The sequence below is a fragment of the Syngnathus scovelli genome, chromosome 4 (assembly GCF_024217435.2).
Source record: "Syngnathus scovelli strain Florida chromosome 4, RoL_Ssco_1.2, whole genome shotgun sequence".
Classification (NCBI taxonomy): domain Eukaryota; kingdom Metazoa; phylum Chordata; class Actinopteri; order Syngnathiformes; family Syngnathidae; genus Syngnathus; species Syngnathus scovelli.
In genome coordinates this window covers 7,968,321-7,993,355 of record NC_090850.1, presented here as the reverse complement: position 1 = coordinate 7,993,355, position 25,035 = coordinate 7,968,321, and the positions used below count along the sequence as shown (strand labels likewise).

Genomic DNA, 25,035 nt, shown 5'->3' with positions numbered 1-25,035 from the left:
AAGAGTAAAAAATAAAGGAGCCTTACGCCAGTGGGGACGGGTGCTCACTGGAGGAGGCCGCGTAGTGCTGGTTGTGGTGGTAGTGGTTTTAATGGTGGGTTGCTCCCACGGGAGGTAGCTCGGACTGTGATGAGCTTGACGCAGTGGACTTCTCCCATGGTGGAGGTCATACTGGTCTGGGGGTAACCAGTACTCATACTCGATGCCTGGATTTCTGTCGGTGGCAAGAACCTGTACACACAAAGACAACATTAAAACATAAAGATGAGAGAAGTCAAGGTTCCTTGATTTTAGGTGGTCTAAATGTTTCTCGCTATCTCACCATCAGACGCAAGTCTTCCTGGGTTGGTCCCGGAACCTCAAAGCTCTCCCAGGTATCAGCCGACCGCCGGTATAGAAGTTTGGTCCCAGCTATATTGTACTCGCCCGGGACACTAATCTTCCAGTTACCATTGATGACAAACTGGGAGCGACCATTCTGGAGAGCTTAAAGAGGCAAGAGGGCGATTTTGGAGTTAAATTTTTCTTGTTCAATCAGACACAAGTTATCTTTCTGTATCAGTGGATCACTATAGGGAAGAGGGTGCGTTTGGGTGCACATTGAAGAAAGAAACAAGCCAGATGACCATATAAGGCAGTTGTCTCCACTAAGTGCTGAAAGGGATTTTCCATGACATGTAATGGAAACAAGCACATTCACCTGCTTTGCTCTGGTAGTCAGATAAAGCTTTCATATGTGTCCATCTCAAACCACCGTGTGTGCTATTATGAGGACACTTTTATTTTGGTCTCATAAACAAGACGAGAATAGAAATTGTGGTTGTTATGTGGCCTAGAAAAGTCACCACACATCCAGTGAGCAGACGGGGCTGCTGAACCCCGACTGTCTCTGGGGGAGAGGAAGTAATAGCAAGGCCAGGAAATTATTTGACATGTTGGATTTACTTGGAGTCAGTGACACAGCAGTAACCTGAAATAGATATGCACAGACAAGACCAGGTGGCCTGTTCGTGTGTTCGTGATCTCACCGAGATAATTCCTGCTGTTATCCGTGACTCGGATGTGAGTGGCTCCAGCTGGTATCTTGGCTACTTCGTTGTATCCCAAGGGTCCTCCTAGCCAACGGAACAACACACTGCATTAGTCACATTGCTCTAAAAACACAAGAGAAAAGATTTCCTTCTCCCATTCCATTTTATTGACTGTTCTGGAGAATTGACGCTGACTTGGACGGCACTCAATCATAGGACACATGTACAACAGGACAACCACTCAAAATCATGTCATCATCGAGTTTCAAAGTTACGCTACCTGCATGGAAGTCAGGAAATGACTTGAGTAATTTTGAAAAAAATTTCAATTGTGATTTTCTTTCCCTCAATATTTCAAGCGTGATTTAATTTTTTTGCGTTTTTTTTCAAGGTCCTCTTTCCATGCTTTTTTAAACAAACACAAGTAATAAATGAATCTGTATTAAAATAAACCATATAAAATGTATAATATATACAGTTTATCGTGTAGGTTAGGCTAAAATGAAGGCATATAAACCATGAATTAATATAAACAGCCATTTTACTGCGAGAAATGTTGATAAACACTGACTTGCAGTCTTTTGGGCGTTCACTGCGACAACTTCACAAAAGTGTGATGTTAACATTGGTCATAAATCAGATTAAAACAATAATGCCAACAAATCTGTGACTTCATCAGGTCAACATTTCACGTTTCATAAAACATGATGTGCGAATTTATTTTTCCTGTGTCGTTTACTTTTATGTACGTTGTGAACTCTGTCTTGTCACCCTGGGATAGTGAGAAACGTCATTTCTATCTCTTTGTGTGTCTTGACATGCGGAGGAATTGACAATAAAGGAGACTTTGACTTTGAACATCTGGACTGCACTTCTCAGACACTGAACTTATCCAGATAATACTATCTAAATAAATGAATGAAAAATGCATATAGAAAAAAAAATGAAGCCCACCGACCAAGCAAAATGAAACAGTTTGAATTTAATTGTTCAGCCCTACTTGAGTCCTACTACCTACTATACAGTCTACATGACAGTTCATATTTGCGCTTTCACTATAATATCATAATTTACAAGATCAATCAGATTTGATAACATCAGCTGTTAGTGAACAATGAGTTAAGTTATACAGGGTTGCTTTACAAGCCCCTCTGCACACACTTTAAGAATGAGTTGAAATCACAGCCATTCATTTGATAGCAATATTTCACAACAATAAAGCTGAGAGGCTGTTGCGGAGTGAAAAGCTGTTGCCTTTTGCGGGCCATTTATTACACACTGTGAACAGTCTTTTGCTTTGGTTGCTCCTGCTTACCAATTTGAGGGGGAAAATATGCACAAGGTTCAGTAAGCCCCCATCGTCAGACTTCCAGACAGGCCCTGATGAATTCTAAAGCATCTGACCTTGCAGGAGCGTTTTATGTCGCCACCCTCCGTCAATTCTCTCTTCGTTTAGAAGCACAGCTGCGGATAGGGAGAAATCCTCCCAGGACTTGGAGTCACCCAAACAAAGGAGACATTATCAACTTGTTTTCTCCTTGCTCACATTGACCCATTATGGCTTGCAGGCTGGCCCAGTCTGCTCCCACACACAACCGTGGGGAGTCCACTTGTTTCACACCGGAATTGTTGTAGTACCGTGAGGTGGCGCCGCGTGCACCTTCCATTTCCAAGCAGCGTACGGATTGTAGGAAGCTGCAGATGTGTTGTCATCAATTAATGAAAACTACATGCCTGCCTACTTTAATTCCTCATTTAGAAAAAAGAGCATTCAAGCAGCAAGTTGCAGCTTTATATGGAATGGGTGACAACAACGGGGCAAATGGCAGCTTTTTGGTGCTAATATTTTGCAACAACATATTGTAAAAAAAAAGAAAAAAAAACTATGAGCAAGTTCATTTTTGGAGCAGTATAAACCTAGTTCAACAATTTTAATTATGAACCATGAAATGAACTACCGTATTTTCCAGATTATAAATCGCAGTTTTTTTTTTTTTCATAGTTTGGCCGGGGGCGCGACTTATACTCAGGAGCGACTTAAGCGACTAAATTATTAACACATTTCATTTCACATGTTAATTTTACACTAAACCGCAAGAGGGCGCTCTAGGCCTGTGGAATAATTGGAACTGCAACTGACAATGAGTCTGACGTAAGCTACGTAGAAGAAGAAGCGCCGCATCTTCTACTTCCGTAGATAGCGGAGTTGTTTAAATGTGACACAGAGGATGAATATTTCATTGGATTTAGTAATTTGGAGTGAAACGGATGGTTTGGTAAACTTGTTAGCATGTTATTTATACTATAGTTATCTGAATAACTCTTAATGTTATACCAGGCACGTTCTCAGTTCGTTGTTTATCTCTCATGTAACGTTAGCATACTGTACAATTATTCAGCCTGTTGTTGCATCTATTCTATTTTTATGTTAAATTGTCTTTCAGGGCATGTCTGTACTTGGTGTTGGATTTTATCAAATAAATTTCCCCCAAAAATGCGACTTATACTCCAGTGTGACTTATATACTTTTTCTTCTTAATTATGCATTTTAGTCCGGGAAATACTGTAGTTTAAATTTACAACTTGTGAACTGAATTTTTACTTTTACACCTGAACCTCAATTTTACGTGGACTTTGGGGTCCAAAATTTGGGAATAACATTAACCCTGAAAGCATGTCGTATAGACAGTCTTGTTTTTTTTTTTTTTTTTAGAAAAGCACGTTTTTAGGCAGCCGAAGCGGTCCTTTATTACGTTAATTTATGTCAGGCGTATTGTTGGGCAGCCAAAGGGGTCAGTTTGCTGTCCACCTCCACACACATATTGAATTGTCTGTTGAGATTTTATTAAGAGACTAATATGCAGATGACAATGTCAGGCGGCTTGAGTAAGACATTTTGATGCTATGTGAATTGGATGGAAGAGAGACTAAAGCAGCCATTTATTCTACTGTGTCCGGCCACGCTCTGACTTGTGAGTGTCTGTGTGGATGAGCGGATTCCGTGAACTTCTCTATTTCCAAATCAAAAACAATCCAAGCTATCCGTAGCACTGTAATAAAACAGTCATAAAGATGGAACAGCCTGACTTCTTATTATCAAACGCCTTTAAATTGGTCACGGAAATTCATCAAATCATTAGCGCTAAGGTTTACGCGCGAGTCATGTAGCTTCGTACGGTCCTCATATTGTCAATTTAAAATATTACTTGAAAATGTATTTATGACAAAAAAAATTGGGGTCCATGACCAAACCGCGTAGGATCAAAGCGAATAAAATCAAGATTTGGGTGTATTGTAAAAACAAACAAACAAACAAACAAACAAACAAACAAACAAACAAACAAACAAACAAACAAACAAACAAACAAACAGACAGACAAACAAACAAACAAACAAACAAACAATATTGTTACTGTCAGCTTTTAATTTTTTTGCTGAAATTTTATTCTTGGATCCCTGCATGGTGTGATGAGAGCATCTCAAGGAACCAAATGCAGATTTCCATCGACCATTCAAAGTATATTTTCTCGGTATCGTGAATTGTTACTTACAGAGGCTAAGGTTTTAATGAATTTTGTCCTGGATGGGCTTTTATTTAATTTAATTGTTGACAGTTCTTAAAACCCACATGGACACATTTCAAGGAGATCACAGGTGCATTTGTGGTAAGTAGCCCAACTTGTACTTGTATAGGATGACTTGTGTTGGGATTCTGCACACGCCTCTTCTCGCAGAAAACATAAAAACTGCAATTTCAGACTACCGGTTGTTAGTTTAATTTTGATGCTGGAGGGTAGCCAACTGCTTTATTTTGGCACAAAGGTCTCTGAAGAACCTCATGACTAAACATCAGTGATGACAAATCAGGCCAAGATCCCGGTATTATCCTGATGTCAGGTCGGTCTGAAAGCGATTCCGTATGGTGATTATTGCACATCCGTGTGTGTGTGTGTCTGTGTGTGTGTATCCTACCTGCCTCCAGGCTGTTGCTCTGGTAAACACTCCTGTGATGAAGGCAGGTGGTGTTTTTCCCTCCACAGACCATGCAGGCGTCCTCTTGCTCCTTTGAACCCAAGATGGAATCACAGCCAGGTTTCTATACGAAGCATAGACACAACAAAGATTATGATCTGATGGGATGTCTGTCATAAGTGCTTCTAATTGCACATTATATGACACGAGGCAACCTTTTTTGTTTATGTTGTGCAGTTATTCACAATCAACTTTCTACTTAGCATGACACGCACGCACGCACGCACGCACGCACGCACGCACACACGCACGCACACACGCACGCACACACCTTCTGTTTCTTCTCCCTGTCATTTTCATGTCTTTGAAACATTTACCTGCAGCAAGGGGCCCGTTGAGGGTCTAGAGATGTCTCTATAAATTCCAAAACATAGGGTGATAATAGTTGCATGGAGAACTTTGCTTCTACATAGATTACAGTGAATGTCTTTTACTTTAGCCTTCATCTCCAGTGAGATTCCAGGAGACCTATAATCAGCCCCCTAAACTACTTTCAAAACAGAAAAACACTCCAACCATGTATGTGAATTACAGGTAATCATCTGAAGGTACAGTGTACACAACACAAGGTCCCGTAGGGGGAATGAACATGATAAAGCAAATGACTCCTCTGAAATTACTCAAATTTACCTAAAGATTACTTTGAGCATTTGCTCTATCTCAGAATATGAGAACTTCCAAAGTCAAACACAAAACAACCCGTGAAGATTTGAGGAATATTATTTTCTTTCATACACAAGCAAAGTTAATCGATCAAAAACCACTAACCACAACTATGGACAATTGAAAGCTTTCACTATCCTGACATGGGAGGAAGTCTGACTACCGGCTCAAGCAAAAGCCACACAGAAAGGCGTGACCAGAGTTTCAAGCCCGGAACCACTAATGTGAGGCAGACACGTAAAGAAAATGGTTAAATTCCCTGTTAGCAAAACAAATATATACATATCCATTAGCAAGAAGGACTGGACAAAACTGTGAGGGGAGCTATTTGTCATTGTCCTTATTTTGCCTTATAGTGTTCTGATGATGGATACATGCATTTGGCCTCCCGAGAATGACCGTTTATACAGTTTCATCTGCTCCAAGTTTTGTCCAAGGTTGTCCTTGATAAGCAGACTACAAGTTGGAGGCACTGAGTTTGCTCTCACCAGACAGCGTCCGTTGACACACACAGCTCCAGGTACTTTGTCACAGGCTGTGCCATCAAGTACACGTCCAAAGTTATAGTAGAAGTTATGACCCAGGGCCAGGCAGCTGAGCTCACAGGGGTTGGAGCCTGGTAGGAGAAACGTTCAGTCATTGACTTGTTGCTTTCAACTGGGTTAGAGAATGTCACAGTGAAATGCTCTGAGCCATAGTTGTCAAACTGAAGGCCCGGGGGCCAGATACAGCCTGCCACATCATTTTATGTGGCCCGCAAAGACAAATTTTTCATCGACTTTGTGTCATTACTAAAATTGTCTTCACTCAAAAAAAAAAAAAAAAAATAGAGACATTGCATGCAATTTTTAATGTTTGAATAGTTTTTACTAGTCTCTGATTTCAAAACTAGTTATTCATTAGTTTGTTTTTTAGCCTATACTGTATATAGAAGATGTTGACAATCATAATGACCGTCCGAGGGAAACTATGACTACGATGTGGCCCGCAACAAAATTGAGTTTGACACCCCTGCTCTAAGCTGTTTTCCTTATCGGATGCAAAACATGCCTGACAGCATCTTTATCAAAATAAGAATGGCAAGATATGTCATCACTGTTATATATGATGTGATATCTAAATATTATGTTTAAAATTCAATTTAACAAGATAACAGAAATAAATGTCAACTGAAATTACTTAAGAAGACAGAAAACAATTTCACATGAGCACGTAAAAGTATCTCAAGAGCACAGGTTTGGTTTGCAAGGTCACAAGATACTGAAATGTGTTTTCTTCATGTCCCAAGGCTATGATGACTGGATTTATCATTGTAGTTAATTGTGATTTCTTGAGCAAATAGTTAATTTTTATCACTTCATTTGCTTCATAAAGCAGTTCTCTTTTTTTAAAAGGCCTAATAAACAACAGGAGCATGCTGGGGGCTTCGCAGAATTTTTTTATGGGAATATATTATCCTGAAGTGCCAGTGCAGCGCCATGCTTGACAGCAGTATATAAATAAATAAATGCATTTAAAACAAACCCTCATTGTATGATGTTAATTGATAAAGATGACATAATAGCCATAATAAGTTAGTTTTGGTTTGCTTTATAAAAGTGCAGTGTCATTTCAGTTCTGTTTTTTAAGCAGTTTCAATTTTATTATTTTTTACTCCTTCCTATTTTTGTCATTTTTACCTCAAACATCTCAAACGGTACACCTAAAGTAAATTAGAAGCTGTTTTTCAATCGGCATAGTTTTGGTCTCTTTTCAAGATAACACTTTGATTTTTTGTTCTCCCCAACATCAAAATCTGCACTGAAGTTTGAATAACCAAAAGAAAGAGTTTAGGTTTGTACAAAGTGATTTGAGATGTCAGACTGACCTCCATGAAAGGTAGTCCATCTGAAGGAATTTCCCATCATCAACTGTTTGTCATTGAAAGCAGCACACTGCATCTCTCGGAAATCTTGCGAGCCAGGAGAACACTCCTGCACAGAATGCATTGGCATTAAGAATACACGACTATAGCAATGATAAATACGATTTTTTATTTTCAACCCAGGCAAATTGTAATCTCAAGCCTAAATGTAACCTAACTTGCAAATGAAGCCTTCAGAAACTAAATGACAGCTAATATGTAGCTACACAGATGTGTCAGAGTGCAGAAAACATGTCTGAGAAGGGTGGCTATTTACTGTACCCGAGGCTTGAACTGAATCACCAAGTACAAAGTGCACAACATGCACTCACATTCATCCTGAAACAAGCTTCAACTCATCTGTGAGATTGTCTATGTACATGCAAGTATGGGGCTGTGCTTGTCCAAACACACCCATACACAACCCCTCACGTATCTAACGTGGTAGCAGCCCCGAAATCCGATTGCAACGCGACTGCATCAAACCCCAGAGCTCTGAGTGGAGCACTAAAGACAAAGGTTAATATGTCTGTAAAATTCCAGTTCACACCCTGAAAGGTCTCAGCCGCAACATTATTCCTGAATACGCCCACGTGCTCAACTTCAAGAGCAAATATCAGGCATTGTCCAAAAATATTTGTCTTGAAAATTGTGTGGCAGTTTAGTACAGTGGGAATCCTTGATGCTGAATGACCTTAGTGTTGCAGATCTTGTATTGTCTTGAATCGCCTCCACATGGTCCACCCACTGGGTTTCTGACAAAGACATAAATGGGACAAAATTCAATTTATAGAACTGTTGACTGCTAAAAATATTCCAGAAATTAATCACATACGTTTCTTCTAAAAATACCATATTTGGTTGTTAAGTCAAGTCAAGTCAAGTTTATTTGTATAGCCCTAAATCACAAACAGTCTCAAAGGGCTTCACATAGCCAAAATTGACAATTATTCTCAAAGCATCCCCTGATCATAAGCTCCCAATAAAGCTTGTTATATTTTGATATTATGTCCATTGCAATGAGGAAGACCTTATATCACCCTGGCCTATCATAAGGAACTCAAACTATGTAAACAGCAGTGACACGTGTCTTCTAGCAGCATAAATCTTGGCTTCCTTAAATAACCTTGAATTCAGTTTGCCTTAAAGGTACAGCAAGTCAAAATGTACTAATGCTCCATCTGGTTATAACAGACATTAAGAAGTCAGTAATGAGAAGTTGGTCCAGATGCTGCTCATATTAACTGTCAAGCCCTTACAAAAGACACAATTTTCCTGTTTCTTGCTCTTTTTTCAATCTTTTATAAAGAGGGGAAGAACCCAATTGACCTGAGGAAAAACTCAGACTTTTACAAGGGCTTGACTGTTAATATAAACATTTGGACCAATATTGTTCTTTCGTGACTCATAGTGATAGGGGCTGAGTCAACCCAGCAATTTTCCATATTCGGATGTAGTGTCAAAGTCAAAACAGAGGTGGGACCCCGAGTCCAAAATAACCTGGGTGTGAAGAGTACAGTATTCATGTTTCCTGGCCGTTGTCTTAAAAACAATTGTTGATAAGCAATTTCACGACGGACATTGTCGGAAAGGTCGCAAATTTAAGGCAATATCCCACATCAATGGGCAAACCGTTTTATCTTCGTTTATGAAACTGACGCTGCAATTTTGTAGGATTTCTGTGGAAGGAAGCTTCAGACTTAAAACAAAAATGGTCGTTTGGGACCTTATTAATTCATTAATGTCTTATCAAAACTTAACTATTTAGTGTGTATGCAGGAGTAAAATGGGGTAGACAGATTCTGACTTAATCAATTCTTTTCAAGCTTTTTTTCTAGCAAAGTTTGAAATATTGGTGCCCATTCAGCCCAATATGTTGTGAGATGTTCCTAACCTGGTGATACAGGTTCGTGTGCGCACAGAAGCACCAGATCCACAGCTTCGTGAGCACACGGACCAGCCGCTCCAGCTTGCCCATTCGTTCCTAAAGTGCAGCTGGCGTCGGGTTCGTGCAGGATGGCCCAACGAGCCTTCACTATAGGGATCCCATGCAGAACTCCACGAAGCCTGAACCTGAGAGTGAAAAGAAAGTTAACACTAACTTGGAATGAAACATGCACCTTGGGGCAGCTGTGGCCGGCTGGCCGGATTGGAGCGGCCTGGGTGATCCTGGTTCAAGGGCAGAAAAATGTCACCTGTGTCAGTGTGGACAGACAAACAGTTGCTGGAGAGGATGTGCTAAATCAATCCTTGCAGCAGTGTGTGTTTGCTCTGCTCACTATCGTGAGAGGAATAAATATCTTGAATATGCATGTGATAATAGAACATAATTCTAATTCTAGTGTAAAACTTGCAATTCTTCAAAGCATGGACATACTTGGTAATACTGTGAATTTTCATTTGTTACATATTTTATTTTCAATAAGTAAATACTACTACTACTACTACTACTACTAATTTTCAATGGAACTTGTGTGTGTGTATGTGTGCTTGCGTGCGTGTTTATATGCACGTGCCTAAGTGCGAAACAAGACAATTGGTGAGAGAGGAAAAAGTGTGTATGGAGGCTAATATGTGATTCTTCAGAGAAAGTATGTGTATTGCCAAGAAACCACCCAGAAGAGGCACTACCTCATTAGCCTGTTGGGTAAGGACTACTGTCACAACCAAACAATAAAAGTGATTAAAGAAATCTCAGAGGTGCTCCTCAAACACATTCCAGAGTTTGTACCCTGGAGGTGGAGTGAAACTGGCAATGTTCCCACCAGTTTCTTATTCAGGAGTTGACTCACACCCACTTAACTCTTCCTTCGCACACACACTCAACAGCTATGTGTCCATCAGTGTCCCAGAATGATGTGAGAGCTGAAAATGTGTGAACGTGTCAAGCAGATGTGTGTCCCACTACTGTGTAAAAGATGACGCATTAGATAGAAGATGTCAGATGAAAATGACTTTAAAAAGGATCTTGACACTGACCAAACTGTTTTTGATCAAAACACACTGACCTGATAATTAACTATTTTGTTGTGACGTTCCAGCGAAAAGTAAAAAGGTCTACTTCAGCTCTGCCATTATTTGACTTTGTGACTCATAAAATAGAATCTCTCGTGTACACACACAAACACACGCACGAACACACACACGCATAGTCATGTTTCCATCACAACATTGCAGTGACATGAGCTCATTTCCCAGAGATGCTTTAACATTACATCCCATACTTCAACCTCTTTTACGCCTCAGTTAATCTGATGAAGCCCTCAAACTTGCTAGACTCCAGGCAGAATATTATATGTTCAAAGGCTAACCACCCTTAACAAACAACGAAAGGTGACAACAAATTCAACAAAAAACAAAGAAACGACGTCTGTGTCGACATCTATCCCCCACGCAAACATCGAATATGAAGAATGTCAATGCAAACCTACTGTACATACACATAAATTGAGAGTGACCTGTGCAATGACTCCAACATTCTCCATGGCAGGGTCACCTGAGCTTGTGCTCATTAGTGTTACAGCCGGTCAAATTAGTGTTGATAAAAGTTGGAAAAGGCATTCTAGATGAAGTAAATTACTGGAATGTTTACTACACGCCCCATCCCCACTCAAGTGAAACATGAGTCAGGTACAATCTGACTCATCTTTCATGTCCGGAAGCAAATAGTATTCCAATGTGAATGTACATGTAAGAAGCTGTGAGAAGCTTTAACCGAGAAGGAAACGTGTGAAATTATGATAATGTAAAACAATTATCTAATCAGACCAGTGGATCCTTTGAAGTGGCACACCCTTGGTTGGTACAATTTGGAATTTAACTTATTTTCCTGAAGAAACTGGCAAAAGCACAAAATGTCCACCTATCCATTTTCTATAGCACTTATCTTGATTGGGGTTGTAAGAGACTGGAGCTTGTCGAACCAGACTTTGAGGGGTGGGGTACATCCGACTTACCACTAAACAAACACAGATGATTCCCACTGGCCCCAAATGAAAAGTGATAAGTTTAAAGACTTGATTCCGGAAGATGCCAAAATGTGGTTCCCATAGCTGTGAATATGAAGCAGAGTTAACCTAGTAGAGTAGTAGCACAGCAGCTTATTGATTACATGGTCGATAATAATCGATATGACTCTTTTCAGTCTGGTTTTAGAGCCAATCATTCTACAGAGACAGCACTTGCTAAAGTGACTAATGATCTCCTCATAGCTATGGATTCAAATACGTCGTCTGTATTGTTACTACTTGATCTTAGTGCTGCCTTTGACACTGTAGACTTCAATATTTTATTAGGGCGTCTTAAAAGTTGTGTTGGTATCTCAGGGTCAGCACTAAGCTGGTTCAATTCCTATCTATCAGGCAGGACGCACCGAGTGGTCCATGGTAATACGTCCTCTGAGCTTTATAATGTTACTTGTGGTGTCCCACAGGGATCGGTACTCGGACCGATTTTATTTAATATTTATATGATTCCGCTTGGGGGCATAATACGTAAATATAATATTAGTTTTCAATGCTACGCGGATGACACCCAATTATATATGCCGTTATCGATGACAGATCCACAGGACTGCTGTAATCTCGAGGCGTGCCTTGCGGAGATTAAACAATGGATGTCTCTCAACTTCCTTCGTCTTAACCCGGATAAAACTGAGATGTTGATAATTGGTCCTACTCGTTATCAACATTTATTTAAGCAAACCACTATAACTATAGATAACCGTACTATCACTCAGAGTGATACGGTAACTAATCTCGGGGTAATATTTGACCAAACGCTCTCCTTTCAAAAACACATTAAGAATATAACCAGGATTGCGTTTTTTCACCTTCGTAATATTGCTAAGATTCGTCCTATCCTCTCGACTGGGGATGCGGAAACTATTATACATGCGTTCGTCACGTCGCGCCTGGACTACTGTAATGTATTGTTCTCTGGTCTTCCTAAATCCAGTATTAAAAGTCTACAGTTAGTCCAAAATGCCGCTGCGAGGCTGCTATCACGGTCAAGAAAATTTGATCACATTACCCCAATATTAGCCGAATTACATTGGCTCCCGGTCCATTTAAGATGTGACTTCAAGGTTCTTCTACTAACCTATAAAGCACTGCATGGCTTAGCGCCTTCATATCTCGTCGACCTAGTCGTTCCTTATGTTCCGTCTCGTAACCTTCGTTCGCAAAACGCTAGTCTTTTAGTTATACCGAGGGCCAAGAAAATGTCTGCAGGGTCTAGAGCATTCTCTATTCGGGCTCCAGAGCTTTGGAATGCCCTACCAATGGATATTAGAACTACTACCTCAGTAGAAACATTTAAGACACGTTTAAAGACACATTTCTATGAGATGGCCTTTAACTAACTTGTGATGGCCGATTTGGCCGGAGTTTGTTCTGTTCTCTCTGCCCACCTCCTCCCCGGCTGGGGAGGGGGTTAGGTGGCTCGAAAGCGGATAGCGGCTGGCTGGATTCTCGGGGACCAGTTCGGGATGGGGGAGCTGCGGCTCGGCCCCCTTGAGGACACTGCCAGGACAATCGAGGACACCTCCGACATCCATTTTCTTTCATTGATTTTCATATTATGTATTACTTGTGTACTCTCTGCATCCATTATAACCTGGTGATCCTGAAAGGGGGATCCTTCCATCTGTGGTCCCTTCTCAAGGTTTCTCATTTTCCCCTGGTAGGGGTTTTTTGAGTTTTTCCTTGCCCTTTTGGGAGCTTATGATCAGGGGATGCTTTGAGAATAATTGTCAATTTTGGCTATGTGAAGCCCTTTGAGACTGTTTGTGATTTAGGGCTATACAAATAAACTTGACTTGACTTGACTAGAGCAGGAAAGAGGAGAAGGCAGGAAGAATGGAAATGGTTTCAAATCTACAAAAGGTTTCAGGTGTTTTCAAGGTGACAAATCTATATTACTAACAGCAACAACAGTCAGATATGCACACATTGAAGTCGCTATCTATGAATATCCATCCATCCATCCATCCATCCATCCATCCATCCATCCATCCATCCATCCATCCATCCATCCATCCATCCATCCATCCATCCATCCATCCATCCATCCATCCATCGCCACCAAAATTCATATGGAGAGTCCTATTGTTGTCCACTTCAACCATTAAAAATAATAAAAGAACAATTTGCACATTATTTTTTGCTTTTATGAAAATGAGACTGTTTTATCCTTATAGGAGCTCATATTTGATGTCAATAAATTCAAAACATTATGCAGATCACTTTTTATTTTCACAGATTGAAGTGGACAAGAGTAGCAATGGGCATATGAATTACGGTAGTGATAAACCACAATTTTAAACACTAGGTGTTTCTCCTAAGGCAGGAAAACAATATTTCAATGACTGCCTTCTTCCCTTTAGTATGTGGACCAGCTAAAATGGAAAACAAACAAGCGACACACCCAAAGTGGGTGCGCCAATGTGTCAGTAAAACTCATCAAAAAATAAACATCACTACAAATTCAAGGTGAATTTTTGCACTGACATATATTTTACATAAAGAGTAAATGCCATTCAGTACACTCAAGTGACCCTTTAAGACTTGTGCGTGATTTTTATTTTTTCAGACAAAAGTGCATGAAGCTGAAAGAGAAATTTGACTGATTGAATGGACGGTCAATCACAGTCAAATGATGATAAAACTTGGTAGCTTGAGTTGCTGCAATAAAGTAATAGTTAAATGCCTAACGTGTATCACGCAAAGACCTTTTTGCTTATCTGAGTGTCTGGTTTTGGCAGCCACACCCAGTGAGAGGATGTCTGTGCTTTCCTAACAGAAAGGCAAACAGCAATGAAAGAGAGATATGAGGGTCAGGGAAGAACAAGGTACATATTGGAACACTGCATTTCAAAAAACTGCCCCAAAACACCACAAATGGACTGAACACAAACATGTTCTCATGAGCAGACACAAAGACCTCAGAGACCTACTCATTTAGGAATCTGTTTGAAGACCTGTGATTAGTTTAGTTCATTATCAAAATGAGCTGGATTTTCCCTATGGAACCTGAGAGCACAAATTAGCAAAATGGCAGCATTTAAGTTGATGTAAGGGCACGGAAAAAGCCTCAGCAGTTGTTTGGGGTGGTTTAGGAGTAGGGGTGGCTGTTTGGGGACTCAGAAAAGAGGGTATTTCGGCAAGACATTTCCAAGGACATCACTTCTCTGCCTTTCTGTGACTCTTCCAGTTTCTCTTTATCCCAACCTGCATATAACACACTTTTACATTTTAAGCTCAGTGGCCACTTTCCTCTTGAGAAATTTTTTATGTGTCATTGTGTTCTTATGACATCAAAATATGAACAGCATCATGAAAAAGAGTGTTTAAATATCAATTTGAACCAGGATTTTGTACTGGTCAATAGATGAACCAAACACCAATTGTAAAGTGGTGAGTCTGTCTTCCTGTGCTCTGTGGTTAAGTAACAATCAATGAAGAGATCAGCTTGGTGAGCTGCAGTTTCTCTTAGAAAATGAGTGGTAGAAAATGGATAAATGATTGACAGTAAAATGCTTCTCTTAATATCAAAGTGTACATACAGTAATCCCTCGTTTATCGCGGATAATTAGTTCCAAAAACCACCCGCGATAAGTGAAATCCGCGAAATACGGTCACAACAAGTAGTACTGGGCAGGCTAACGAGTTAGCGGAAAGATGCTAATTCGCGATCGTGCTAACACGCGAAAACGGACTTCTAAAGTAATGTATGAACATTTGGAGCAATACTACATTGTCCTAAAGGTTAGACACATGATTTCTCAATTTAGAAGTTTTATTTTGACTTTTAAATGTTTTTTTTTTTTTTTTTTTAAATCCGCGACGTAGTGAAGCGGATAAACGAAACGCGAAGTAGCGAGGGATCACTCTATATCTATTTTTTGTGAATTGCTGCTCTTGTTCTGTTTGGGGGGGGGGAGGGGGGGAGGAATCTGCTCTGTTACTACAATACACTTTGCAGGCTTATGTTATGATATAATCAGCCCCTGAGAGACTGTGAAAATGAACAGAGGCTCTTCAGATGTTGCCGTGCAGTGACTTGTCTTGATGACTTACACTCTGCAAGGAGCACAGGCAGGCAGGAGCGACGAGCAGCAGAACAAAGGTCAAGGCCTCGCAGAAAGTCAGCTTCCTGTGGACAAATAGAGACACAAACAGAAGATGTTGAATAAATACAGAGGTGAATGTGCAACAGCAGATGAGGCAGCGGCTGCAAACAGAAAAGTGATGCACAAAAGACCGAAAAATATATGTTCCAAAAGCTTTTGACCTCATCTCGCTCTTTACTTATAATAAATCTCAAAACTTCTTCAGAATTCCAGAACAGTTGGAAAAATACCCCAAAGTCAGTGATCTCAGATTCCAAATACGTTCTTTTTGTTTAAACTGAAGACTCTGAATTGTCCATAATTGTGAATGTATGTATGACTGATTTTTATTTTGCGTGCCCTGCAACTGACTGACGGGTCGACATGTTCAGGTTGCATCTGACCTCTTGCCCAGTCTGTCAGGATCCTAAGAGAGGAAACTAGAGTACTGGGAGAACATGCAAATGCCACATCAAAATGTTCCAGTGGAGTGTTTGAGCTAGATATCCATGCTTAGCACCATATTTAACCAATTAAAAAGTTTTGCATGATACAGAATGTCCCGTCTTAACACTTTTTGTACGAATGTAACATTAAGATTGTGGTGTACCAACACTGAGAGTCATTTGAGGTGCTTCCAGATAAGACTCATGTTTTTAATGTCATGCTTAAGCTTTGTTCAGCGGGATAGTTAAGCTGCACTTTAGTGGCGAGCAAACACGCCTCCGTGTGACTAATCAAAAGACAAGTGTATTTTCTGAGAAGTGATACAGTGATTCTGGAAAGAACAGCCCCCTGCCCCCTTTTAAACACTTCTGCTGTCAGACACAATGTCTCCTCTTTGCCATGCCATGGTCACACTCTTTGGGCAAAGTATAAAACGTTTGGAAAGCTGCCAACTTCATCTTCTCTCTTTACCGCATGCTTTTTATCTGGCACCAAGTCCATCCGTCGTCCATCACTCACGACTCTTTTATCCCTCCTTGCACCATAAAAAAGTGCAACCCCCAAGCTTTTGTAGATGTCTTTTGGCTCTATCCCAGGTCAGTTGGCCTGTACAATTAAACGATACACATCTCACTCACACTTGGCTGAGCAAGCCCTCCCTTCAGCTCCTATCTTAAACTAGCATGGGAATTCATATCAGAGGAAGAAGGTCATTTGAACCAAAACAACAGCAAGGAACAAATCTTCACGGTGGAAGGATCTTACATTCTTAATTTTACGACTACATAGCGACTGTCCTGTTTCGGCAAAGGCAGACTAACCAGTTTGGAATTTCTGCTGTGTATTTTTCCCCACATTGTGATTAATTATTTCCTGCAATCTTAAAACCGTCTGGAGTAATTTAACCATCACACAGAGCAACAAATCCTAACAAACTTACTGACAGCTCAAAACACCCCTTTATGGCTTCTGTCTTAAGAGTCTTTTGAACAACATTTCAAATGTTCAACAGTATTACTAATGGAAGCCAGCGGCCAACTAATGAAAACCATCTAATTAGTAGAGTGGATTGTTTTCAAGGTCGCAATGAACTGGTCATGATCTACTCTCAACAAAATGAACTGATAACCATACGTTAGCATTTATCAACTCATGAGCCAGATGTCAGTGTTGGAAGAAATCAGAGGTGGGCTAAATGGTGGGCTTGTATTAACCAGGTGTCCAAAAACAGGACTATAAATGAATGTTTTTTTTGAATGAAGAAAAATCTTCACGGGGTAAACAACTGATAGCATGGTTGATTGTATTTTGATCAAAATGGTTCATCCATCAACCTTCATAAATTCAGTAAACTACTTATAATAAAATAGATAGTTTGACATGCATAATTGTAAAGATAATCTTTTTTCTTGGTTTGACTTTCTTTTTGTTCGTATAGGAACATGAAAAGACAGCAGTCATAGATACTGAGTGATTGCCCCTCAAACTGCAGGGGCCCTTCAAGAGGTGAGAGGGGTCACGCTGCCTTCTCCTGCTCTCATTAAGCCTATAGCAGCACATTAGTGCATAGCTCCAGGCCAGGGAGAGGGAAGTGACTTTAATCAATGTGAGACAAGTTGTTTATTCTAACTGACCTTCGTAGCACATATGACAAGAGCGTGAGAGGGAAACACCCCACACAAATGACACTTAAACATATGTAATTGTTTATAAGGGTTATTTTCCTAATTTTAACTTTTTGACTTTACAAATCAGGAATCAGTTTTTATGCTTGCATATGATACCAAACATAATGATGTATTTGTTCAATCATTGTAATTTGCCAAAAAGTGTCAGTGAGTCTCTAAAAGTCTGGTAAAAGCTTTATGGACTGATGAGATGAAGTGATAAAAAGGATCAAAATTTAAAGAAGGAAAGATGTCATTTTTCCAATATGTAAGTAGTAGCTCATCTTTGATACGCTCTACATGTAACGTCAAGGCTGTCATGGCTACTTCTTCTGAGGCCTTAAAAATTCCATTAGCTAGAAAAACAGTTTTATAATCACTTTCATTACATTCGAAGTTGATCTTCAATTTATGGTTTCTTTTTTTCTTCTTCTTCCAAATATCAAACATTCCGGTGATCAACAAAACCTAACGTAACATTTTACAGTAATCCTAAAATAGAAATATGCCTGGAGAGTAAAAGAAAAGGTAAAAACAAAACCTTCAGCGGTCATACAAAACTTCAGCTCACATTGAAGTCAGGACAAATAAACACCATGTTTTATTGTAATTGCCTACATATAGATAGAAAGTAGACTGCAAGTGAGTAAGTGTCTTAAGATGTGTGAGAAATGTGAATAACATCAATATCTAATTAATATCTCTTGGTGTTTCTCTATGGTGACCTATAGGCATCAGCTTTAATTGAGGCAGCTCACCCAGCAAGTTATGTCTTCCAACTATATGCCCGATCTTAACCTTTGATCCCCCCCACTTGACATGGAGCAAAGACACAAGCAGTGTTTGGGATTGGGAGAGTTGGACTGATCATTATAAGGAGCATGCCACTGAATGGACTGACACAACCTTTAACAGATGTTTAGTCTGAGGGCCCTTGGTCAACTCTGACCCCTGAATGTGCGGCGACTATGAATGAAGCAATAACAATCGAGCACTCTGTGGGCCAACTCTGCATGTATTCACTTCTTTGAGTGCAAATGGGATGTCTTTGTGCTTCAGCAGCTGCTTCCCTTGTAGGACGTTTCAAAGGGGAGAAAAAAGAAAGGGAAATAAATAATATTGCTCTGATCAATCTGCCACCGTCTGTGATCAACTGAATTACGTAAAGGCCTTTCTTTCCCAATCACAAAAAACGATCACCTAGAGAACAGCTCGTGTGCAGTGTTGCGTCCCCTCCCCCTTTCCTTAACACTGCACATGTCATAGAGACCAAAGCAGTGACTGAATCATGTTTTTTTGATTAATGAATGAATCGAAAATAAATATTGACAATCAATTATTTAAATAAATATTAGTGAACAGCTCTAAAATTGAAAAATGTGCAGCCAATCTATGTGCTCGGTATCTGAATCGGTTTTGGTCAATCTTACTCATAGATGATTGTGTAGCATTGAAAAATAACTTTTCACCTACTTCAGACAAACAACATTGTGAACTACATGTAACATGGCACTATGTGCCGCTGAGCCAATATTGGCCACGCCTATTTAATTTAATCACACAAAAAATTTGCAACAATATTGTGAATTTTTATACAGTATTATGAGCATTTTTTTATATCTCCAACCCGCTTCATATTGTGATAATTAATTGTATTGTGAGGTTCATATCACGATACTATTGCATCGTGACCTTTGCATATCGTCACATCCCTGAAAAAAAGATCAGTTTTATCAGGACTGCCTTCTGCCATGTTTTGTAGCACTGTTACAGACTGCTTGTCTATCAAAGCCAATTTGTTCTTTTGTGTCTGAGTTGAATCCTCTTCAAATTTTGTTTCCTGGTTAACCATACACGGTCTAATCCCAAGAGATTCAAAATCACACTGTTAGTTTTGCTGCTGCCTTACAAGTAAAAAACATCGCTGTCTTGAATTTGAAAAAAAATAATTTAATTTTCCACTAAGGGGTCGGTGATTGCGCATATGAAACTAGTGAGTTTCAGTACCTCCAACAAGGTTGAGACTCAAGGTCTAGAGACTCAAACTCTTGCTCAGTGACGTTCCCTTCACTTTGTTTTGCTTCACTGCTTCATTTCCTTTGCTGCTTCCACGACAGAAAGAACAAAGTTGCTACACCGTCATACCTCAGGGATTATAAGATTATCTTTTTACAGCCACTTAGACTGAGCACTAGGACACTTCTTTTACCAAACTTGTTGATAGCAATTCCTTCTGCGGGGTGGGGCGGTATATTAGCTTTAACCTGTGGCTGGATAACTTAAGTATAGGTGTTTAAATAGGGGAAGAAAAATACCGATATTTCCATTCATCCATTTTCCACACTGCTTGTCATAATTAGGGTGACTTGAAGCCTGTCCCAGATGATTTTGAGCAAGAAGTGGGGGTACATCCTGGAATGGTCGATGTGTCAACCACAAGCTTACATAGACAACAATTGTTTACACAATAAGCTAAAAGGAACGCTGTTTAAATGAGGGAGGTTGACAACCATGGGAGAGAACATGACAGAAAGGCTTGAGGTGTAGAAAGAAATGATTTCACAATGCAAGATCATTAGAAAAAGATTTGGACTTTTGTTTCTGAAATTCTCTTATTTTTAATTAGTTTTTAGAGAAAGGTTGTTAGTTTTTATTCATTTTTTCCCCCAAAATGTTTAGTTTCAGTTACTTTTGATCACTTTTAGTATACATTTTTTCGTGTATAGAGCATTTGTCGTGTGCAACATCCAGCATAAAAAAAGCCACTTAGCAATAAAGTAATGTAAATTAAAAATTTCACACAACTATTCCACCTCCCTTCCTCTTTATATGCAGCAATACCTAAATAAATGCATTTAAACGGAAACTGAATATTGTCAATTTTGAATGTAATCAAATGGCCATAATATGTGGGGTCCCTCAAGGGTCAGTCCTTAGACCCCTTTTGTTGAGTCTGTTTATGATACCTCTTGGTCGAATGCTTCAGAACACCAATCACAGCTATTCCGATGACACAGCTATAATGATCAATGTCCCCAATTCATACTAGTTCAATAAACACTTGTCTCTAGTTCCCAATAAACTGCAGAATAGATTTTAAAATCCTGCTACTGGTATATAAAGCACTGAATTGTTTGGGTCCTGAAAACATTAAAGAAATGCTGAATGACTCTGAGATCTGCAGACGAGCCCAGAGTTCAAAGCAAACATAGTAGAGTATTTAGCTTTTATTATGCACACACATTGAATGAGATGACAGCAGAAGTGAAGTCAGCCCTGAGTGTAAATGCATTTAAATCCAGATTTAAAAATGTGCCTTTCTCCACTATACTTTTGATCAAAGTCTTATAATTATATTTTTTTAAAGCATTTTTGTCTTCTGAGTGATTTCTGGAATCCATTTCTCTTTCTTTACTTTTAATAGGCGCTTTACATTAAAGTTTTCTCTTAACATGTTTAAATGCTGCCAATGTACATCATTTTTGTAATAACTATGGTATAGGAGCAGTGTAGTATAGTACGTTAGTTTTATAAATGTAATATCTACTGTAGTTTCGGTCAGTTTATTTTTTCCAAAGCATTTTTTCATTGAGTAAACTTGTTTTCAATTTTAGTTTTAGTTATTTTATTAGTTTATTACCTCGATCCTTGCACATTTGAACCACAATCATTAAAAAAATAAAATGAAAGGTCAATCAAATACAATGGACTAACATTCTCCAGGTTTGAAGGGATTTTAGAAAAACACATACTAGGCTAAACATAGCAATGACTTGTTGAGAAGGCAACCGACAAACACACAAGGCCAAAGCAATAAACACTTATCTGAATGAACCTTGTGACAAGCAAGGAATACAACAATCTTCTCTGCTGGCGTACAGCGATCAATGTACACGAGTTAGCCAAGTACACGATCTGATTCAAAGAAAACTGCATACAAGATGGAAGGATTCCAAGAGAGGTGGTCACAAGTTCTGAATGCATTTTCTTCAACTTTGGCCTGTGAATTTGAAGGTTTTTATGTTTTGTTTTAAAATATTTGACTTAACCCCAGAGGACTGGAATCTCTGCAATATATTAAAGACAGATCAATAACAAGTGGACCTATGAGCATAATGTAAATTCTTAACACATGTTATCGTTAGACTCAATTCTGCGGAACTGTTTTTTATCAAACCATTATTTTGAATGAATTTTATGGGAAAATGCTTCAAATGCCAAGCATAACAAGTAGAGTTAATTTGAGAAGCAACTTTCAAATGTTATCTATTTATTTGTTTGTTTGTTTGTTTGTTTGTTTGTTTGTTTGTTTGTTTGTTTCTTTCTTTCTTTCTTTCTAGCTCATTTTGCTAGCAAGTTGGTGCAGCAAAGTAGTACCACACTTCCCTTGACTGCGTGCACGTTTGTGTGTGTGCACGTGTGTGTGCAGAATGACACTCACGCACTTGCCAATGATGTCATAAGACTCCAGTGTTGGGTGGACCCACAAAACTGAATGAGGTGGAGAATTTTCAAATGCCGCTGACGAAAGCTAGCAAGTCGAAATTTACCGGACCTGGAGTCACCTACAAGTGTTTCTCTTATGATTTCTGAGCCATTTCATACTTGGTATTTTTCTTAATTCATTCAAATTTGGCAGGCTTGGTCACAATGATATTCTAGACAGTCTTTCGCTGTAATTTTACTCATATTTACCACCATTGCTACTCTGGATTTAGTATTTAGTGGCAGCATTTTTATGCACTAAAGAAAACATTTAAGATGCCCTATAATAAAAAGAAAATGCAATTTTCCCCCTTCTTTGTTGCTGGAAAAGTTATGTTAGTTGCAATAGCACACGAAAAATGACATCACTGCATGTAAATTAAATTAGAGTCCCCGAATTAAAGCAGCGTTTAGGTTCGTAAAATGTGCGCAGGGGCCTGGTAGCTGTTTCCCAAACAAACATTCCTCAACAGAGTTATCACAGACGGAAAACTTGCCCTGAGCCAAATCCTACCCTTTCGCCTCATCGGCTTCACTTTGCAGACCAATCACTTTGACATACTGTCGTCCATCGGACAGACACCCCTAATAATTCCTCTTGACGCATCCATCAATTGTAGCACCTTAAAGGCTTAAAGTACTCAGATATTCCTGTTTGTTTCCACTAACAGGGCAGAAGAGGACATAGCCAAGGTGGGTTTAAGGTCGTGACAGTTAAAGATAGATTAAAGATAAATAGAGTTTGTATACACAGTTGGACCAGAGGATTTGACGTTGTGTGTGTGTCCACTGTTGCAGGGCTTAGATCGAAAAATGAAGTTATTTATAGCTAGTGACATTTAAGAGATAAATGCTGTGTGGCAGAATAGACAAAATGTAGAGCCAGGAGTTGCAATATCCCAAAAGTGGCAGGAGCATTACCTCACTGATGGCAGGAAGCGCTTTACGGCAGACTGAATAATTATGAATTGTGCCCTCAGAGGAAATACACATGCAAGCTGCATGGGCAAATGCTGAATTATCTTATTGCCACGTTTCTCTGAGTCAGATATTGCGCAATGAGAGTCCAGGTGTGCCACAGGAAATTGTCTAATTTGACTTAATTCCTCTAAATGTGATTTCTTTACCAGTAATACAAATAAAATATCTTTGTTAATCGATCCATTCCAGAGACAAAAAGTGATCAGGAGAACAAGTGAATATTCTTTCATGAGATCACAATTAACCCGTGTATCCACTTTCTATTAAATGGTGTACACTGTACGCTATGTGCTCATTATATGTTGCATATCCATCCATCCATCCATCCATCCATCCATCCATCCATCCATCCATCCATCCATCCATCCATCCATCCATCCATCCATCCATCCATCCATCCATCCATCCATCTGTGCGTGCTCTGCGTGCGTGTTCGTGTGCATGTGCGCGTGCGTGCGTGTGTGCCTCAAAACAACAGTAACGGGGGAGAACGCTCAAGTGTCCCAGGAATTTATCACCTCGCGTCCATCACCGCTTTTGCAGCCCCTTGCAAGAAAAAGAACTCGAGGTAAATATTTGAATTTAAGGATGCTCACGATGTCCTTTGAAATGTCCAATTAGTGTCAAATTAGCATACACGTGAAAAAGGCCGATGACTGGCTGGAAGATCTTGATGTACTTAGCTCATTTACTCTGCATATATAACTCGTTCTGAAAGTGAATGTAGTTTCCTACCTTACAATGGACGAGGAGGACATGATAGTGGACACTAGCAAAAAGTCACGCGCTCTTTGGTTGTCTTCTCATGGTGTCAAACAGCGCGGCTCAGGTGCACTTTGCATCCCAGCTGATAGCGTCAACAGTCGGATTTCAGAACATTCCATGGCAGCCTCCTGTCTATGCCGCTTCGTTCAAAATGCATTGAAAACTTTTAACTACTCCTACCACTTTCAGGTGTCAAAATCACATTGAAAACACCTTGTTTAGAGAAAGCCACAAAAAAATATTTGGATATTATGTAATTTAAAAACAAACAAAACAAAGCTCGCACGCAAAAGAGTGTAATTTCGCTTCCAGGTAAATGCCTTTGTCTCTCTACACAAAGGTACTGAGAATGTACTTATCTTAGTGTCTTTTCTTCATTCATTAGTTCAAAATAAGTCCAACGCGCTCCACATAGAAAAAGCCTGCAACAACAACTGACACTCCGACACCAGCAAGTTCGCACGGAGGAGACACTCCGTCTGTGTGCACGCGTGTACGCGTGTACGCGTGTACACGTCTCTCTCTCTCTCTCTCTCTCTCTCTCTCTCTCTCTCTCTCTCTCTCTCTCTCTCTCTCTCTCCACCTGAGCTACATTCCGGACTCTCCCCTCCAATCATCTCTCAGCTCTCCTCTGTTGTACTTCTTACTCCTCGCTCCAATAAGATTTACTACTTAATACAAGATGGAAATATATCATTCTCTTTCAGGTTTCTGAGTTTTTTAAGTGGAAGATCAGAAACCCCCCCAGTAGAATATCTAGTTTGCATATTTTTTTTTACCCATAAAGTGCTCAAAGGTTGAAATCGCTCTCTCTTGGTCATCCTCAGATGAGTCTTCTATCGTTGTTCCATACATTCGCCATACATCTGGCCAGTTGGTTGGTGCTCTGGACTCCTGCATCCCTCTTGAGTCCGTCCACGTATGTTACTGTGGGACGTCCTCTTGACCGAC

General features: G+C 39.7%; 1 protein-coding gene across 2 annotated transcripts in view; it reads right to left on the bottom strand.

The window, feature by feature from the left end:
- The window catches only part of adamtsl5 (ADAMTS like 5), a 29,580-nt gene extending 4,999 nt beyond the window's left edge, over positions 1-24,581 (bottom strand). Inside the window, exons 1-10 of one of the 2 annotated variants that reach the window (XM_049717801.2) lie at positions 24,055-24,581; positions 15,708-15,783; positions 9,524-9,702; positions 8,324-8,384; positions 7,594-7,699; positions 6,215-6,342; positions 5,004-5,127; positions 1,029-1,115; positions 323-486; positions 27-231 (exon numbers count right to left, since the gene is read on the bottom strand). In XM_049717801.2, the coding sequence (XP_049573758.1) occupies positions 27-231; positions 323-486; positions 1,029-1,115; positions 5,004-5,127; positions 6,215-6,342; positions 7,594-7,699; positions 8,324-8,384; positions 9,524-9,702; positions 15,708-15,783; positions 24,055-24,077 (1,153 nt within the window). In that variant the 5' untranslated portion in view covers positions 24,078-24,581. Of the gene's footprint in view, positions 1-26; positions 232-322; positions 487-1,028; positions 1,116-5,003; positions 5,128-6,214; positions 6,343-7,593; positions 7,700-8,323; positions 8,385-9,523; positions 9,703-15,707 lie in introns of both variants that reach the window. The other variant, XM_049717800.2, reaches the window with a different exon arrangement.
- Between the last annotated feature and the right edge of the window lie 454 nt (positions 24,582-25,035).